The sequence below is a fragment of the Lynx rufus genome, unplaced genomic scaffold (assembly GCF_022079265.1).
Source record: "Lynx rufus isolate CCGP_SWC_20201006 ecotype Redwood Valley unplaced genomic scaffold, mLynRuf1.p SCAF_5, whole genome shotgun sequence".
NCBI classification, from domain to species: domain Eukaryota; kingdom Metazoa; phylum Chordata; class Mammalia; order Carnivora; family Felidae; genus Lynx; species Lynx rufus.
This window is the reverse complement of record NW_025814867.1, coordinates 37,833,848-37,854,822: the sequence shown is the minus strand read 5'-3', so window position 1 is coordinate 37,854,822 and position 20,975 is coordinate 37,833,848. Positions and strand designations below refer to the sequence as shown.

Genomic DNA, 20,975 nt, shown 5'->3' with positions numbered 1-20,975 from the left:
GGCCCTTGCTATTTTCTGGAAGAGCTATGGAAAACCAGAAACCCTCCTCTTGGATGTGAATGAGAGGATGAAACCTTTGTCACAACCAGCAGTTATTCTATAACCAAGTGGAAAACCAGCTTTGGGTGAAATTGGCACTGTAAATGGCAAAGCAGAGATGGACAAAAACCTCAGTCCTACATGAAATTCTTCAAATACTGGCTCAACCAACCCTGAAATCTACGATACCTCTGGATTTCTGCTACTCTGTACCTTTTCTTTTGGTTTAAACCACTTTAAAGTGGGTTTCTGTTACCTGAAGTCAAAAGCAAGCACCGTTGCTTGCTAGGTGTTTGCTAGGCAGCATCCTAATCGCCGCCCTGAGACTGTCACAGGATTCTTGGGACTATTAATATAAGTGAAAGCATCTACTATAGTTCCTAGCCAAATTAATAAATTTTTTGAAAAAAACAATTTGAAGCCATATGAAGAAGGCTACTTTTTTGGGCCCTGATCTATGAGCCACTACATTTATTAATTTTAGAAAAATTTATATTGTTTACTTTCAGGAATGTTCTGTTTTGTGAAACAGATTTTTTTGGGGGAGGGGAATAGAAGTAGAGGGGTAAAAATAATTAGGGTCCTTAAGTCTATTTGATGCTGGTAATCTGGATCTGGTTTTTTTGGCATCTTCCTTATTTCTGAAAATTTTTCCTATTTTTGCCTCAATGTGTGGTCTGCAGGCCACCTACATGAAAACCACCTGACACGCTTGTTAAAAGCACAAATTTATTGCTATACTCAAATTAATGAGTCAGGTTATCTGTGGATTGGGTTAGGAATCTACATTTTTAATACGATTTCTAGATGACTCTAATGTACACCATTATTCTTCCTAAAATTAAACTTAACATTTACGTCATTCTATAATAAATTTTAATTTTCTGTGTACTTCCTTTTCATATAATATTTCTATGATGATTCAAAAACAGACAATTGGTTTAATTGTGCTGTATTTTGATTAGTTATTTACATATGTGTAAGGTTTTTTGTAAGATTGGGGAAAATTATTTTGTTCTTTTGTTTTTTCAGCTTCATTGAAGTATAATTACCAAATAAAATTGTAAGACATTTAAAGTGTACATCCTGAATATTTGATATACCTATATGTTGTGAAAGGATTACTCCCATTAGTTAATTAACACATCCATCACCCACATATATGTGTGTGTGTGTGTATTTTTTTTTGTAAAAACATTTAATTTCTATTCTAGCAAATTTCAGTTATACTATATAGTGTTAACTATAGTCACCATGTAATACATAAGATCCTCAGACTTTACTCATAGCTGAAAGTATATAATATTTTGTGGTATTTTATTTTATTTTATTTTATTTTATTTTGTGGTATTTTAAACATTTCTTCACTTAGATGTAAGGAAACAATGTTTTCATCTATTTCCTGATGGGAAAAACTTTATTGAATTGAATGAAAGATTTAAGTTTCAAGAGTTATATTGGATCCCTTATCTTCCTATTTCCAAGAAAACAGGCCTATCTTTCAACTCTTCTGATCTGTGTATTATCAGTAAAAGACATTTTACTTTTGCAAAGGGGACAGGGCCTATAGTAAAATCCTCAGTTTAGCATGTACATTTTCATCATCTTTCCTTAAGTTAATTATAAATAAATTACAAAAGCAAAAATGTCTAGACTCTCAAAGACAGCATAGAGTTTGGCTTGATTTTCAAGATAATGAATTGTATCATCCCTTTCTCTTAATGTGATACACATTACTATTAGAACATTGCATGCCATTGTTCTTTCTGTCATTCTTGAAAATAGAAGTGCAAACACAGTGATGTGGCAGCCAGAGTTCTCGAAATAGCTTAACAGGAAACTCTCCACATATGATGCCCTTTATATATTGCCATACCAGTAGTGTAGTGAGCCCTTAATATGTACCAGGTATTGTTGAGCTCTTTATATTCGTTAACTTATTTAGTCTGACACAAACTCAGAAGATAGGTATTATTTCTCCATTTTAAATATGGGGAAACTGAGGAATAGAGAAATTAATAACCTGCCCACAGTCACAAAGACACTGAATGGTGAGCCAGAAGTAAATTCAATTTTATTCATCAAGAGGTGTAGTCCAGCTGTTAGTATAAACTACTAAGGTTTTTACAAAACACATGCCCTCTCATGTTCTCCTTACTCCCCTGGTTTTTATAGTATTGCTGACACCCCACACAGTGATTCCTGTTTTCTTATTTGCTTTCTTTACTGAACAGTGAGCACTTTGAGGGCATTATGTAGTCACAGTGACTAGCAAAGCACCTACTACAGGGTAAGCTTTGAATATTTATGAGATGAATGAGCAGTGTGTCACATAACTAATAAGTATCTGAGCTGAAGTCAAATCCAGGGTCATACAACTCTAAAGCCTGGCTTTCAACCTGCAGTTAGATCTGGAAATGAAATCCAGCTTTGCTGCTCAATAGTTGTATGACCGTGGGCAAGTTGTTTAACTTTTATAAAGTTCTCCTTTTTGCTTATAGAATTATTGAGAGAATTAAAAGAAACTGTGAAAAGTGCTTAGCATGGTGACATAGAGCACTCAATGGTAATTATGATTATTGTTATGGCTGATATTCCACTTACTTATCTTCTTTTATTTGTATTTTATTTTAATTCCAGTGTAGTTTGACACAGTGTTATATTAGTTTCAGGTGTGCAATATAGTGATTCAATAATTCCACGTACTACTCAGTGCTTGTACACTTCCTTATCTTCCTGCTGAGGGAAAATTACTTTGCAACTGAAAAGGGTAAATTTGTCTTTTCTAAAATTTCTCAGTATAGCACTGCCTTGATTATAATTAATAGATTCTTACGAGTACCATTTATGGTAGCCTTCAAATATAATGTCTTCTACAGTTGGAAAAAAAAAAGCCTCCCCACCCCAACTATTTTTTAGCATTTGCTGCCACATTACTTAACTACAGTCTCTTTAAAGATTTTATTATTGAGCATCTACTAAATAAATGCCAAGCACATTTGCATTATGTTTCTGTTACTTCGGATCTAAGTACAACTCTCAAGTTTGCCTTTCTTTGTGAGTTCTCTCCCTTAAAGGATCTGTGTACTCACATTTTTCAACTATCTCTTCTATTCAACTGATCACCAAGTCTGTATTCCCAGTTTTAATATTTCCTTTCATCCAGCTTATTTCCTGAACATTACTTCAAATTCAACAAGCTTAAAATTGAACTCATCACCTTTTCCAGAAAGCAACTGTACATCCTGACATTCCCATTTGTTAGTGTTATCTGTTTTTCAATTACCCAGGCCTAAAACATCAAGTTTTAACTCCTCTCTCTCCTGTGCTTCCTCAAATCAAGAAGCCAAATCCTACCTGTTCTTTTGCAATAGCAAATAACTATCTATTCTTTTTTTTTTTTTTTTTTTTAATTTTTTTTTTTTTCAATGTTTATTTATTTTTGGGACAGAGAGAGACAGAGCATGAACGGGGGAGGGGCAGAGAGAGAGGGAGACACAGAATCGGAAACAGGCTCCAGGCTCTGAGCCATCAGCCCAGAGCCCGACGCGGGGCTCGAACCCACGGACCGCGAGATCGTGACCTGGCTGAAGTCGGACGCTTAACCGACTACGCCACCCAGGTGCCCCATAACTATCTATTCTTAACATTCCCAGTGCCCACCCTCAACTCCAATCAGATTTTTACCATTTCACACCTGCTTCAGCTTCTTAGGCATTGTCCTAGCATTTACACCTTTCTTAGTCTAATCCATCCTGCCCACCACATTCAGAAGAGTATTTCTAAAAACAGTCACTTTTCTTACATTAGTCCTTATACCAACACACTTTTATTAAGGCCAGACTCCCCCACAATCTTGACTCAGACTATATCCAGCACTACTCCCTTAGGAACCATCCTCTCCAGCCAAACTATTTCTCCTAACCTTTGACTTGCCTTTATTCAAGATGGGCCTTCTTCTAGCTTGTTATGAAAATGCCAATTATGAAAATTTTGTTCTTCAAATAAATGGTGAACACTATGAGGGACAAATTAATTTCTTATATTCTGTATCTTTTTCTTTACCTATAAATGTTACTTAATAGTAAAAGCTTAATAAGTATTTGTTTCTAAATATTTTATTATTGTATTTGATTTAATTATATACATGCTTATTATTTTTCATCAACTAATGTACAAATGTGTAAAATTTCATTACAACAACTTTGATAACTATCAATTAGAGAATTTTATATGTCCCCTTTCCTGTTTTACATTTTTAAGTTGTATTTTACACCTAAAATATATAAAAACAAATCATGGACTGAAAATTCTTGTGTTTTTTTTTTTTAACAAGCAACAACAAAAACTCAAAGTCATTAGTTCCTTCCAAGATGGCAAAAAGAGAAACACACTTGAACTAGGACTCAGGTAACATCTCTGACTTATTCTAGTTGTCATGTTAAAATCCCTTTGGGGCTCACTATTTAGTAAAAATTGAATTTATCAATTTCTGAAATTTTTTCTGCTCTAAAATGTTGTTAAGCATATAGAACAAAGCCAAAGAAAAAACTAAAGATGGATAGATAACTCTTAGGAGAGCTTAGGGTTTCATCTGTTTGCACTCTTAATCACTAAAAAAAATTTGCTGATTTTTCACATATTTTTCACATAATAAAAGCACAAACACAAGGCTCACTGAATGAATGTGTACAAGCAGACATGCTTAGTTGTAGCTAACATCACCTTGCATGCAAAAGCGAAACACAATGGAAATGCATGAAAATTAGTGGGTGTGTATGTACAGATTACGTTTTAAGTGCTTTATGAATCATCCACAAATGCTCAAAAGTGAGTGTTAAGTGCCATTATGAAGCCAGATAACAAGATATTTTTTTTCCTACCAGTTTTCTCAATTCCCACTTGAATCGGTTTGGCTGGCTCTGTTATGCCTTGGAAATGATGTCAATACAATTCTGAGACTGCTGCTAGGGAGCACAAAACATTATAGGTCCTATATAAACAATGGTTTTTTAATCTTTCTTTTTCATTTGACAATTGGGTTTTTTGGCTCTATTCTATTTTTTTAAGATTAGATGACCAGAGTTGATAATATTAATCTGCATTTATACTCAATAGGACAACCAGTCAAAAATATAAGAGTTCAAACTATACTTTTGCTTTACACATGCCAAATAACTAGCAGGCCTAAGTTCATAAATTGTGTTTCTGAGATATAATGTTAATGTAATTCTGAATCTAAACCAATGTAATTTCTAATAAAAATTCCTTCCTACACTTAATTTCTTACAAAAACAAAATTTTAAATAGCTTTTGATTACCTTGAAGCTGGAAATAGAAGTATGTTTTTTTGCACTTTTAAGCGTCTGATTGACCCATTTAATAATAATTTCATCATTTACTTTTTCACCTTCTCCAAGATCTGACAACACATTCAATGTGTACCTATAACAGAAAAGATGTACATTTGACAGTGAAAGGGGAGAGAAAAGAGGTGAAATTTGCTCTCACATCATTTATATCAACATTTAAATATTTAAGAAACATTTTGGTTCTTATAAATATTTCTAATTTTACTCTGCTATTTGCACTTAGTCACATTCTAAAGTTACAAAGCTCAGTAATCAGAAACAAAAACTACCATATGGTATTTTTAAAAAAACAACCCCTTACAAAGCAGTTTTTTGTTTTTTTTTTTTTTTTTTCAACGTTTATTTATTTTTGGGACAGAGAGAGACAGAGCATGAACGGGGGAGGGGCAGAGAGAGAGGGAGACACAGAATCGGAAACAGGCTCCAGGCTCCGAGCCATCAGCCCAGAGCCTGACGCGGGGCTCGAACACACGGACCGCGAGATCGTGACCTGGCTGAAGTCGGACGCTTAACCGACTGCGCCACCCAGGCGCCCCACAAAGCAGTTTTTAAGAGGAATTAATAAAAGTGATTAGTTTTAGAGATTGACCCACTTAAAAAAATTTTTTTTTTAAATTTATTTATTTTTGAGAGAGAGAGAGAGAGAGAGAAACAGAGCTTAAGTGGGGCAGGGGCATGAAGAGAGGGAGGCACAGAAACCAAAGCAGGCTCCAAACTCTGAGCTGTCAGCACAGAGCCCAACGTGGGACTCGAACCCACAGACTGCGAGATCATGAACTGAGATGAAGTCACACACTTAACTGACTGAGCCACCCAGGCACCCCTAGATTGACCCACTTTTATTTCATTTTATTTATTTAAAAAACACTTTAAAAAAAAATTTTTTTTAAACGTTTATTTATTTATTTTTTTTTTTTAATTTTTTTTTTCAACGTTTATTTATTTTTGGGACAGAGAGAGACAGAGCATGAACGGGGGAGGGGCAGAGAGAGAGGGAGACACAGAATCGGAAACAGGCTCCAGGCTCTGAGCCATCAGCCCAGAGCCCGACGCGGGGCTCGAACCCACGGACCGTGAGATCGTGACCTGGCTGAAGTCGGACACTTAACCGACTGCGCCACCCAGGCGCCCCAACGTTTATTTATTTTTGAGACAGAGAGAGACAGAGCATGAACGGGGGAGGGGCAGAGAGAGAGGGAGACAAGAGAATCGGAAGCAGACTCCAGGCTCTGAGCCATCAGCCCAGAGCCCGACGCGGGGCTCGAACTCACAGACGGTGAGATCGTGACCTGAGCTGAAGTCGGATGCTTAACCTACTGAGCCACCCAGGTGCCTCTAAAAAAAACTTTTTAATGTTTATTTTTGAGAGAGAGAGAAAGAGACAGAACATGATGGGGGGAGGGGCAGAGAGGGAGACACAAAAACGGAAGCAGGCTTGAGGCTCTGAGCTGTCAGCACAGAGCCAGAGGTGGGGCTCGAGCCCACAAACCGTGAAATCATGACCTGAGCCACAGTTGCACGTTTAACAGATGGAACCATACAGACGCTCCTAGACTGAACCACTTTTAAACAAAATATATTATCAACAGTAAGTCATTTAAAAATATATTTTGCATTGTATATTTCTTGTTTGTTACTCTTTTTTAAAATGTTTATTTATTTTTGAGAGAAAGCATGAAAACATGCGGAGGGGGAGAGGAGTAGAAGGAGAGGTAGAGAGAGAATCCCAAGTGGGCTCCAGGCTGTTAGTACGGAGCCCAGTGCCGGGCTGGATCTCATGAACCAGGACATCATGACCTGAGCCTAAATCAAGAGTCAGCTGCTTAACCGCCTGAGCCACCCACTTAATTGACTGAACCACCCAGGCCCCCCTGTTTTTTATTCCTCAAAAATAGATAAAATACTAGTTCATATGACTTGTTGAAGGAAAAAGTGTTGCTATAAACATATCGGCTTTTACCTTCTCATCAGCTGCCATACCAATGCCAGAGTAAGTGTTGCATTCCCTTCATTTAGGTCCTGCCCAGCAATGCCAACCAAGGAGAATTTAGCCTTATTCTTCCCAAGCTCCACTGCATAGTTACAGTTTTCGATCTACAAATAATAAGTAAAAGTTTTAGTATAAAAACGGGTTTTAAAACTATTATCTCTTGAATATGCTAGCCTTGTTCAGTTATCTGAAAAATAATTATGAAGATATCTTTAGTTTATATGACAGAATATCATTTCATAATAACACTGAAATTAAGGAAATAATTATTATTCCCATTTTACAACTATTCCCATTTTATAGCTGAAGATATCAGAGCTCTGAGGAGTATGCATTTTTTTAAAATACAAGGAGACAATAATTTTCAATTCTTTCTTTTTCCTAATAATCATATTATACTATAGATTCAGTCTACGTAATAAGAAATGTATCCTATAGAAATGCACAGAATTAAAAAGAAATTGAATAGATTCCTAATTTGTAGAAAATAGCATCAAAGTCCTGATTATGTAACAGTGTGAACAGGAGAGAGAAAAACCAACATAATCCCGATGATACCTGTTTCATCGGGAGAATTTTCTAGCAAATTATAATAATAATCACTTAGGTGTAAAATGTGTTTCAATGAAGGGCCGTCCGTTTTATAGTTAGTTTGACCAAAATTCTTAAGGGAAATGATGGGGAGAAGGGTGCTCAGGGTTACTAGAGGCCTAACATGTTGATTCGACCACAATGAAAGGTTACCTGGAAATGGATGCTACCATTAGGGAAAAGATGTGTTCTATTTTTTGGCAACAGTTGATTCCAAATTGGCAACACCTCTAAGATCTGGAGAGGTACCAACTAGAGAAAGAGTAAGAAATGCAGCTTTCCTATGTTTATGGTACTATTAAAGACTCTTAAAATGGATCTGCTCTCTGAGGATGTAAATATAGAAAGTTAAGAGCACTGGGCCAAGAACTGAGCCTTGGAAATTCCAGAGGTGTCAGGCTAAAACATGAAGAACCTGTGAGAGGTAAGAATAAACACAAAGAAAGCAAGAAAAAATTGGAGAGTGCAGTTTAATGGAGTTAAGGGGAGAAATGATTACCAAGCACTGCAAATGCTTTAGAAACATGAATCTTAGATCAATGGGAAAATGAGAAAAATTACACAATAGGATACAGGGTTAGGGTTAGGGTTAGGGTTAGGGTTAGGGTTAGGGTTAGGGTTAGAAAAGAAATACTGAAAAAATAATGAAAAAAGACTAAGTGGCACAACTTTATGAACTTTACAAATGACGTAAAGTGATGTCTGCTGATGAATGCCCAAAGTCTATAAAATTAGACTCTGTGATACTTTGTTGGGTAGGTACTCCTTCATTTTTTAAACATTTTAAATTTATTACAGGTGTTATGTTTCATTCTATAAATAGCTAGTATATGGTGAAAGGAAGAATTTTACATAATCACTTGTGACATCGCCTATTTCAAATTCCAGATAAAATGAGTAGTTTGTTTTCCTGTTATATTTTGCATCTGCTTACTCCTAAAGAAACTAGAAAAAGAACAAACACCATAGTTAATAGAAAGAATGAAAATAATAAATATCAGAACAGAAATAAATGATATAAGAGAATAAAAACAAAAATAGAAAAGATCAAAGAAACCAAGAGTTGGTCTTTGAAAAGGTATACACAATTGATAAACCTTTATCCAGACTCTTCAAGAGAGAGGAATCAAATAAATAAAGCCAGAAATGAAAGAGAATAACTGACACCACAGAAACACAAAGGATTGTAAGAGACAACTACATAAATCATATGCCAAAAAATTGAACAACCTAGAAAAAAAGGATAAATTCCTAGAAATATACAATCTTATATAAACTGAATCAGGAAGAATTCTGAACAAATCAGTTAGTAGTAATAAAATTAAATCAGTAATCAAAAATCCCCCAACAAACAAAAGTCCAGGACCAGATGGATTCACAGGTGAATTCTACCAAATATTTAAAGAAGAGTAATACCTATTTTTCCCAAACTATTCCAAAAAAAAAAAAAAGAAAAGAAAAAGACAGGAAATAACAAGTGTTGGTTAGGATGTGGAAAAAAAGGAATGTTTGTACACAGTCGGTGGGAATGTAAATTGGTGCAGCCACTGTGGAAAATAAGTATGGAGGGTCTTCAAAATATTAAAAATATAAACACCATACAATCCAATAATTCCATTACTGGTATTTACACAAAGACAATGAAAACACCAATTCAAAAAGATCTATGCACTCTTATGTTTATTACAGTTATTATTTACAAAAGCCAAGATATGGAAGTGCCCATCAGTAGATGGTACAAAGAAGATGTGGTACCTACATACAATGGAATATTAGCCATAAAAAAGAATGAGATCTTGCCTTCTGCGACAATATGGACAGACCTAGAGGGTATTATGCTAAATGAAATAAGTCAGCCAGAGAAGACAAATATGATTTCACATATATTTAGACTCTAAAAAACAAGTGAGCAAAAACAAACAAAATAAATGCAAAAAAAAAATAAATACAGAGAACTGGTGGTTGTACAGGGAAGGAGGGGGATGGATAAAAAGGGTTAAAGAGAGTAGGTAATACAGGCTTCCTGTTATGGAATGAACTGGTCACCGGGATGAAAGATACAGTATAGGGAATATAATTAATGGGACTGTAATAGCACTGTATGGTGATAGATGGCAATTATACTTGTGGTGAGCATAGTATAGTTGTCCAATCATTATGTTGTACACCTAAAACTACTGTAACATTGTGTGTCAACTATACCTCAATTTAAAAAAAAAATTTGCATCTGACATTTTGATTTTGAAACATTACATAAAATTAGTTAACAAAATTTTCTGAATTCTACTCACAAAAGAATTACAGGCAAATCACATAACATGTTAACTGTAGGTGGTCCAAACCCTAGAAATACTGAAAAATATAAATATAAATCTCTTATAATTACGCTACCCATTTACTTCACTATTATGATATAGTCCCTTTAACAAATAATTTAATTATAAAGTCTATACATACATACTCATTCTAGAGATTTGAAGAATAGAAGTCCTTTTTGAATGTGTGTGTGTATTTTAAACAAATTTGATTCCTATGTATATATGCAATTTTGTATCCTGTTCATTTCCATGTCACTATTATTAAAACACTAAAAATACTACTACTTTTTAATGGTATATTTTACTTCATCATATGGGTTTTCTAGGTTTTTTTTTCTCTATAAACATTGCTAAGATAAGCAATTTGGTATACAACTTCTTGTCTGATTATTTCATTAGAAAAGATAATAAGAAGTGAAACCATTAAGTCAAAGGACTTTTTTGGAGATAGCGATCAGTATTACCAAACTGATTCTAGAAAAGTTATATAAATGTAATACTTTCTCTAATATTGGATGCAATGTAATCCAATTGTTTATTTGAATTGCATTTTTAAAAAATGTTTATTTTTGAGAGAGACAGCATGAGCGGGGGAGGGGCAGAGAGAGAAGGAGACACAGAATCTGAAGCAGGCTCCAGGCTCTAAGCTGTCAGCACAGAGCCCAACTCCGGGCTCAAACCCACGAACCTACAGGACCATGACCTGAGCTGAAATCGGATGTTTAGACTGAGCTACCCAGGTGCCCCTGAAATTGCATTTCTTTATTGCAGGTACAAAGTTTTCATAAGTGTATTATCCATCATTCTTTTTCTGTGAACTGTTCACATTGTTCAAGTTCACATTTTGCTATTACAATTTTAGTAATAGCAATTGGGTTTCAGTAATTAATTTGTATGGACTACTTACATGTTAAGAATATTAACTACTTACCATAGTTGTTGCAAATAATTTACCAAGTTTATTGTTTTTCATTATGATGTTTATTTTTGCACAGAGATGTTTTAAATTTATATGTAATCTATTATATCAATTTTTTGTAGTTTTTTAAATCATTCCAAGAGTAATCATTTTTTTATTACATTTAATCCTTTAATTGTTTACCTTAATCCATTTGGAATTCATTCTGTTTGGTTAATGGTGAAGACCACTTTTTCCCCTAACAAAGTAGTTAACCAGTTGTTCTGGCATCATTTTTGGGGTGATCTTTCCTTTCCCTATTATCAAATTTAGCAAGAATCTTGTCATATATTAAGTTCTTATATTTTAGGTTTCTAGACTACTCTATTCCATTTCATTCTTATATATGTATTAAACTATTTCAATTATTTTAGCTTTATAATAAAATTATATATTTTTTCTAACACCTCCTGCCTCAATATTCTCAGAAAATGTTCTTGATGTTTTGGGCCTGTTTCTTCTTCCATCGGAATTTTAGAATAACTTTATCAATCCCAACCTGCAACACACGTATATATGCCCATATATACACAAAAGGAGACTCAATGGAATTCTAACTGGAATTATTTTCCACCTATAAATTAATTTGCAAAAATGTAATATCTTCATAAGATTTAATGTTTCTATACAGGAGTATGGTTGTATTTCCATTTATTCAACTAGAGATAGTTTTTAAATCTCTATGAGGATGCAGATCAGTTTCAAAATAGCCATACTGATAAATTATAGCAATGTGAGTTCATAATTTGTATTATGTATTCAAATTATTCATACTTTAAAGGATAAAGTTAAAATACAAAAATTTTAAAGTCCTACATAATTTTACTTTAGAAAGCAAATAATCCTGATACAGACGGTAAAAAGGAAAAGCAAAAACAAAACTAAAGTTGAATATTAAAGCAGCAATTCAAGAGGACAGACATGAACATGAAGGACACCACACATCCCCTATTTGAGGAAGAATACTGGAAGACAACCACTTCTCTTTATCATTCATCTGCCACTGATAGTCTCCCACCGACTGTAATCAAGTCACTGTCCTGCCCAAAAATGTTTAATCGCTTCCCATTGTTTCTAGTGTAAAGCACAAGCTCAAGGTTCTCAACATCTGGCTCCAATCAAAATTTTTAGCGTTCATACTTCTTACCTATCGGAATCCTCTGTTATAGCTAACCTATTCTCCCCAATTCCCAGAAATGCATTTTATATTTTCCCATCACTATTCCTTTTCCTCATCCTCAGCCCCTCTCCAGTCCCCTTCTCACAAAATTCTATCCATTTCTCAAACTCGCATCTCAGATTACACCTCCTGCATGAAGCTTCTCATAATAAGCGTGGCCTGTGGCCTTTTCTTCCTTAGAACTCATATTTACTTCTATGTATTCTGCACTATATTGTAGTTGTTTACACACATATCTAATTTTTTAGGCTTCTTGAGGACCATGCCTTGTATTATTTTGTACCCTACACTGCACTGTACAGGTAGTAGGTAATCAATAAATATCTGTTGAAAGATATTAACAAAATAACCAGTAAAGATTTAGCAAGTTCTGATGTTTATAAAACAGGAATGCACTTATGATGTACCTCAAAGAACATTACGTACTACAACCTGTTAAAGATAAAAACAGTAAAAGTGTCTGGCTGAGAGAACTGTCTTCATGTTTCCAAACATTTATTAAAGCACACTTATAAAAGGCCTAGTAAGCTTAACACATTTTGGGTTGAATCAGAGTCATGGAGACAGACCACAAATTACCAAGCTTTATGAAACTCCAAATCCTCTGGTTTATATTAGAACAATAATAACACATATTTGGTGATTATCTCATTCACCTTCTTCATGTTCCCTCCAAGAGCAGGATAAGGAGGTTTGTTGACATGGCTCCAGTCGACTGGCACACGGATCATTTCATAGAGCTGAAAGATCACTAAAGCATCTGCAAGGTCACTAAAACAAGAGGAAAAGATGATGAAGGAGGAGGAATTTTATTAAGCACAATGGAGACAGGCTTAGGTCTTCAAAAATACAACAGGGTAATTTAATGCTTAAAAAAAATGACAGGATGTATCATATAACCCAGAACTTCTAATCTAGGAATCTGTCCAAAATTTTTTCTAAATGTTTACAAAGACACATGTACAAAGACATTCATTGCAACAGTATTCATACGTTTGGAAGCAACTTAAATGCCTGGCAATAGCGGGCTGTTGAATAAACTATCCATACTATTGACTCCTGGACCACCATGAAAAATAAGGTATATCTCTATGTACGGACATGAAATGTTTTACAAGACATATTATATTCAAAAAAGCAAGTGGCAGAACACTACATGCAGTTTACTATGTATAAAATTTATTTTCAAAATCGAGAGTATTTAAGTATCTATATGTGCTATGGACTGTTAATAGCAATTACCTCTGGGCAGGAAAAAAGGAATAGAGGAGATATAAAGAAAGTATCATAATGTTTTATTTTATTCTACATACATACTTCCTGAAACTTGTACAGTGAGAATAAGTGCATGTATTACTTACATATGATTTTTAAAACTTTTTAAAAATTCATAAAAATCGCAATAGCTACAAAGTAGGCAGCTGTTCACGTTAAATAATGAAGGTTAAGAGGAAAGAATTTATGAGCAAGTAGGCGTTCTTAAAGTAAGAATAGTAGTATTTTGGATTCAGAAAAACACATTCTTCTGAAGTGCTCAAAGTATATCCGTTGAGTCTGTTTTCAATTCTGTATGCTAAGGATGTAAAGCAACAGCAATTGATTTTTTTAAATTGCTAGCTCTATGATGTATTGCATGGCTTTTCTCCCTCAACAGCTTGTTCACGGAGTTGTTTTGCTAAGATTCATATGACAGTTTACTTTGCAACTCTGAGCACACACCTATGGCAATGAAGGGGACTGGGCTCTGTGCTGAATGATGGAAGAATAAAGTCTATTATGAAGGTAATTAAGAGCTGACTGGGCTATTTATAAAAGCGCACGGAAAATTTTGTATAAAAAAAATTTCTAAAGGGGCACCTGGTTGGCTCAGTCAGTTAAGCACCAACTCTTGCTTTTGGCTCAGGTCATGATCTCACAGTTCATGAGTTTGAGCCTCACATTGGTCTCTACACTGACAATGCACAGCCTGCTTGGGATTCTCTCTCTCCCTCTCTCTCTCTGCCCCTCCCCTGCTCACACTCTCTCTCAAAATAAACAAACATTTTTTTAAAAAAAAGCTTTTTAAAAATAAATAAATTACTAAAGTATTTGTATTGGTTCTGGACTCTCCTCTATTTCATGAATTTTTCTTTTTTACTTTAAATTAATTCATATTTCTATTTAGTATGGTATCATTATTCGTATTTTGCAAATAGGGAAACTGAAGCCCAGACAGTTTGAAATGATTTCCAGAGAATTCAAGATGCTTTCCTGAACCAACTTTTTAAAGTTTATTTATTTATTGAGAGAGAGAGAGAGAACAAGTAGGGGAGCAGCAGAGAGAATGGGAGAGAGAATCCCAAGCAGGTTCTGTGCTGTCAGCAGGGAGCCCAATGTGGGGCTCGATCCTACAAACTGTGAGATCACATGACCTGAACCAAAATCAAGAGTCAGATGCTCAACCAACTGAGCCACCCAGGCAACCCTCTTTTGCGTTTTTAAAGGCAGGCTGGTAGATCCTATAATAAAGAAAGAAGAAAGGTTTCCTCTTATCCAAACCTAGAAAGACACATTGTTAGCACTACCAGAGAGTGTGGGAAATGATTCAGTAAAATATTTTCTTAGTCCTACCAATGTTGATAATGTGTTGTCATTTTTGAACAAGAAAAGACAAGATAAATTACAATTACTCACAAAAAGTTATTTCTATAAATTAAATAAAAATATACACAACAAATTACAGAATAATTGAAGTAGATTTTGGCAAAAATAGAAAGTGAATTATAGTTAAAAATACTGATATAATGATAAGAACAATTTGTAAAACATCACTATTCTGTTACAGTTGAAATAATTTATTATTTTTCTCCTTTTAAAGTTTATTTATTTATTTTGAGACAGAGAGAGTACAAGCCAAGAGAAGAGAGAGGGAGAGAGGGAATCCCAGACAGACCCCACACTGTCAGCATGGAGCCCGATATGGGGCTGGAACTCACAAACCGTGAGATCATGACCTGAGCTAAAATCAAGAGTGGGATGCTTAACCGACTGAGACACATAGGCGTCCCTGAAACAATTTATTATTTTTCTCATCAGTAATTATGAAAGAGTAAGATGGATTATCTTTACCAAAGGTAAAGTTGGTTGCTTATGTCATCAAAAATTATAACTAATATTGTCATATTCTGGTCTTTTTAAAATAATACTTTCCTTAAATATCCATCGTATTGCCAATCCCTAGCATTCTGAATTTCTAAATGTTGGTTAAAATTCTCGTGATCTTTACAAAATGTTCTAATGTAAACATACCTGTGGTTTGAAACTAGAAAAGTTGGACTCTGGCCATTAAGCTAAACACAATAAAATATTTACCTGTACAAATGATTAATATATGGGTTGACCCCCAAGGAATTCATCCAGTTCCGAAATGTCCTCTCTTCCTTGCTCTCTCCTAGAGTAGACACAATTTCATACTGATGATTCAGGACAAAAGGCATCAAAGAATATGTTTTAAACCATCCCAGCAGGTTCAAACTAGCAATACATATTTTGCTGTGGTTTCTGTGATACTACAATTTCTTGGGAGTTAGGGGAGGGGGAACCTCTTATTGCCAAAGTCCCTTTTTGCCCTCTGTCTAGAAGACTTCCATTTGCTCTAAATTTCTCTATCTAGAGTCCTAACTTGATGTCTGTGAACTACTGAGTTACGGGTTTCTCTGTCCAGAAAGTAACAGAGAAACTTACATGGTCATATCTGTAGTTTTTATATGCAAAAAGAATTGGCTAAAAATTAATGAAACAAAATCTTTTAGCAGTCAAGGCAACATAGCAGTCAAGGCAACAAAAGCTATGCCTTTCCCAATGCAGTGTTTCCAAATTTGTATAGGTTTTGGTTTTACACAGAGAAGTTTCTGGACACACAAACCTACATTTTCATCACAACAAACAGCAATAAAGGGGAGAGGCAATTACAGATAATATAAAAATAAGCAGTGAAGCGGGATCCTGGGTGGCTCAGTCAGTTGAGCATCCAACACTTGATTTCGGCTCAGGTCATGGGATCACACCCTGTGCTGAGTGTGGAGACTGCTTAGATTCTCTCTCCCTCTCTCTCTCTCTCTCTGCCCCTCTCCCCCACTGGCACATGCTCGCTCGCTCTCTCTCAAATAAAAAATTAAATTAAAAAAATAAGCAATGAAGGGATATAACTATTTTACAGGCTTACTATTTTAGATTGTCACTACTGAAATTACATGAGGGACACAGCCCCACACACAGGGTGCTAAGAGAAAGACATCACAGTTAAGTCCCTAGGTCTCAAAGATCACCTCAGTAAGAAACTCCAGCAGGCACTGTTATTTAACCTGTGATTACCTAACCTCTCTGATCATCCCCTTCATAGCAGTGCTCATACCATCTATAAGGAAAACATGAGCTATAGTGTACCACAAAGTGGGCAGACAGCAAGATGGACTCTCCCTGCCATGTCTACACTCTAGTCATCCCCTAGATTACAAACAGTCCTAAGTGACTATCTGCAATATTATTTGTTTTCAGCAAAGGTAGGGGACAATGCTATGGTCTAACCTACATCTCATCACTCCTGAAAAGCTAGAACATTTACACCTCTCATCACCTCTAAACCATAGGCAAGTTCAGGTCACTCTCCAGACTTTGACTCATGTGGGATTCCCAGGATGATTTGGCATTCTACATCTATAACTGTCTCAGCTTCAGGGCCCATTCCAGTAGAGCCATCCCTGCAGTCATCTTCAGACTAAGTGCCACAGATAGTATAAACCTGCATACCTAGAAGAGCAACCAAACCTCATAAATTCTAAAGGATTCAGGGTTGTTTTTTTGTTTTTTTTGTTTTTTTTTTGTGACAGCTGTTCAGGAAATAATCTGTCCACTGTATTTTTATTTGATTTTCTACATTAATACCTAACAGCTTTCCCAGAATCTACTTTAATTCTTGCTCTATTAAATGATATAGCCATATAATTTCTTAAATTTTGTTTTCTCTGGCCTGCATAAAAGGTAACTGGCCAGTCTGTTGTATCTGCCACTATCACTTTATGATAAATAACCTATGTGAAAAATTTTTTAAAAAGTTAACCAAGTGAAACTAAATATTCCCAGACACCATGCTTGCCTGCTTATAGGAGTTATTAAACAACTGCAAATTAAGTATCTGACTTTCCCTAAAGCGACATAAATATAAACATACCATCATCAACAGTTTGATACATGTGACTTGGATTTACCTTTTAGTTGTTTCTTTATTACAATCTATAATAGATTTCTTTCTAGTAATTAGAGGATTTTTGCATTATTTCCTTCTAGGAAAATCCAAGTTCTGTTTTAAAATTACAAACATTGATAGTGTAACAATAGTCTAATTTTTAATTGAAACAATATCCAAACTCTGCTGAACCTGATAATACAGCAAATAATATTAAAAAGATACTCATATTTTGACTGAGTTCTGAAACTGTTATAAGCTTCAGGGGTTTGTATTTCTTGCCACTGTTCTCTACTAATTATAGTTATTATTTTAATTTCTTATGCCTGGAAAGTAAAATAGATTATACATGTGAGCATTTATTTATCTAATACCATTTCCAGTTGTCTTGGTAAATAAATGCTCAAAGCCAGAAGCACTATGCATTTGTGCAAGAGCCATGGTAAAGCATTACAAAAACATATGTATTCCAGATTGTAAGGGTTGTCTGTATTGCAGACAACTAAAGCAATCTTAGAAGTAAAATCTTAATTGCTGATATAAAAGATAGAAAGAACTATAAGACATTTCATTTTCAGGGTCAAACTTATCTGCAATTGAAAAAGTTTCAGAAAAACATAATATATTACAAGCAGACTACTAAGAGGAAAGAAAAGGAACTAACATATATTTAACACTCACTAAATGTGCTAAGTGATATGTTAAGTGTTTTCCTCTTCCCAACCTGACTATTACTGAGCACATATTGTATGCTCAACCCTTTCATTCATGAAAGGTCATTTTAACCTGCTCTGTAATTCTTCAAAATTAGTATTATTAATCTGTTTTTACAGATGAAAAAACCAAGGCTGACAGAAGTCACTCGGATACTAAATGGTGGACCCACAGTTTGAACAAAGTGTAATTCAGTGGCCTATATATTTTCTATCACCACCAATGGATTCTGAGATTCAGAATTTGGCTCAATTTAATGTGAAGTTTTTATATTTAGTTGGGCTTTTAATTTTCTCAATTCCATACAAAGTTCTTTGCCAGTGAGGACATACTAATATGTGAATATGGGATGTGGTAAGGTCAAGCTTCAAATTTCATAAGGATCTATAAAAACAAATTTATAGAGGAAAAATTCCAATGACAGTCGAAGTTACATACATTTTTGGCAAATGTATCAGGATATACATATGTTATAAATAAAGATGATTGATAAATATTTCCCATAGTATCTTCTTATATAAATAGAGTAAATACTAATGGAAATATTTAGCAATCCTATTCACACTGAAAAATTCCAAAAGCATGCTGAACACTAGCAAAAGAATTCAAACATGACAAATAGGAGAGCGAGCAAGTTGGAAAAGATATCTAGCAAGAATTCAGTGACTATAAAAAGCAGATCATATTTAATATGCCACTCTAAACAATGCCTTCTATTGTAAGATACAGAGGGATTTTGAAATTTTCCAGACTGATAAAAACTTAGCAGTCTCCCTTTTTATTTAATTTTTTTTAAGTTCTAATCCCTCACCCTAAATGTCTCTGCTGAAAGATCTACACTTTTATCTATGCTCCCTCTCAAGTACAAATCTATGTAAAGAATATAGTCTTTATTTTATGGACCTCAGGAAGAGTGAACTGAATTAATCATATTCCTCAAAGAATATATTTATTAAATCTGAAACTTTTTTCATTAATCAAAAACATGTAATTATAAAGCATCAAGGAAATGGACCTCTGGTTGTGGCAGTCAAAGAGAAGAACATGAAACTGATTTCTCAGTCTATCTCCCCAGGGAGGGAAGGGAGTACAGTGGGCGACGTGAGAGAATGAGCACTGCAACATCGAATTCTCCCCGCCAAGAATCCCTACTTGAAGACTGCCTTCTCCAACTAGTGCAACTAGTGAGAATATTTTAGGATCAGTCCCTAGCTCTGAATGCTGCCATTGTTTTTACCTTTAGTTCTGATACTACTGTGGGTTTGGGTGTATCTGTGAGAGTGTGAGAATGAGAGAAGAAGAGAAGAGAGGCTAGGAAACAAAGATGGGGACAAAGAACTAGATGGTGAGAATGTTTTTGTTGTTATGATTCATATATTGTAAGCTTCAATGACATTCAAGAAATGTACCATAGCTAAATAATACCAAAAAAAAAAATGTTATAGAACCTAAATAGATCCTTTCAAAGATTACTTGTGTTGAAAGGTAAGTTTGTTTATTCACGGGAGAGGGATAAAGGCTTTACATCATGAAATCCAATTGTCAAAACTGATTTTAAATGTATTTACAACTATAATACCCCAGCATTATAGAAGGCAAATTCGGTGGAGAGTTTACATAATCAAACCTTGCTCTGATATTCTAAGTAAGTTTCATTTGTGTTTCTTGTCATCATTCTTTAGGCATATTAAGAGAGAAAAAACACAGCATGAACAATGCAAAAAATAAATATCAACTCAGATAGAAAGAATAAATAGTACTAATAAAAAGAATTTCAGAATGAATACATTTAGAGTATAGAAAAGTACTAAATACAGTACCTACATTAGGAGGGGTCAAATCTGCATTTCATGAAGCAAAATAGGAAAGTATTATAAATTATGAGACAGATAACAGTAGCCCACACACGACAAGACAAGTAATGAATATTTAAAATTTTTTCATGTACATTAAAAACATTAAAAAGAGAACAATACTGGAGTCAAACTGTAGCTTTCAAAGGAGAAAAAAAGCTACAAAGTGATTATTTTTTCCAATAGATAATTCATTGTCCATATTGGTGGTGGAGTTATGTGGTCATATAAGAGACTATTTTAAATGTATGATAGTTTTCACTAAACTCTTATGCAGAAATGACAGACAAGTAAGATTTACCCCAGCATTCTCTCTGAACCAAAACCAATAACCACTTTCCCTATTTGAACGTTTTAATGGATGCACATGCCTACACACAGTAAACTTCATCTCCCACCATCATTCCCTACCTCTGACACTGAAGCAGGTCAACACCACAAGAAGATACATACAGTGAAGCAATTTAAGGCAAAAAGAACATACCTTCCAATAAATTCATATCGATGTCATTATTATCGGGCTTATGGAGGCATGGGTATGTGTTAAACAGATTAGCTACAAAAGCTAAATTAAGTTTAGGATTGCCTGAAACCACATCTGCAGGAGTAACAAACTGTCTGCAGCCCAGTTTATCTGCTTCTTGAAGCATGAATCCAGCACGCTTCAGGTCATTTTTCTCCTAAATAACAAAATAAGACAAAAATGGTCAAACTTTTGATTGCCATAATTGTTTAC

At 34.7% G+C, this 20,975-nt stretch overlaps 1 protein-coding gene across 1 annotated transcript in view; it reads right to left on the bottom strand.

Moving 5' to 3' along the window:
* The window catches only part of PLS1 (plastin 1), a 42,933-nt gene that overhangs the window by 3,445 nt on the left and 18,513 nt on the right, over positions 1 to 20,975 (bottom strand). The window contains exons 9-13 of the mRNA XM_047099562.1: positions 20,724 to 20,919; positions 15,800 to 15,878; positions 13,105 to 13,219; positions 7,372 to 7,505; positions 5,361 to 5,484 (exon numbers count right to left, since the gene is read on the bottom strand). Coding sequence (XP_046955518.1) covers positions 5,361 to 5,484; positions 7,372 to 7,505; positions 13,105 to 13,219; positions 15,800 to 15,878; positions 20,724 to 20,919 — 648 coding nt within the window. The remainder of the gene's footprint in view (positions 1 to 5,360; positions 5,485 to 7,371; positions 7,506 to 13,104; positions 13,220 to 15,799; positions 15,879 to 20,723; positions 20,920 to 20,975) is intronic.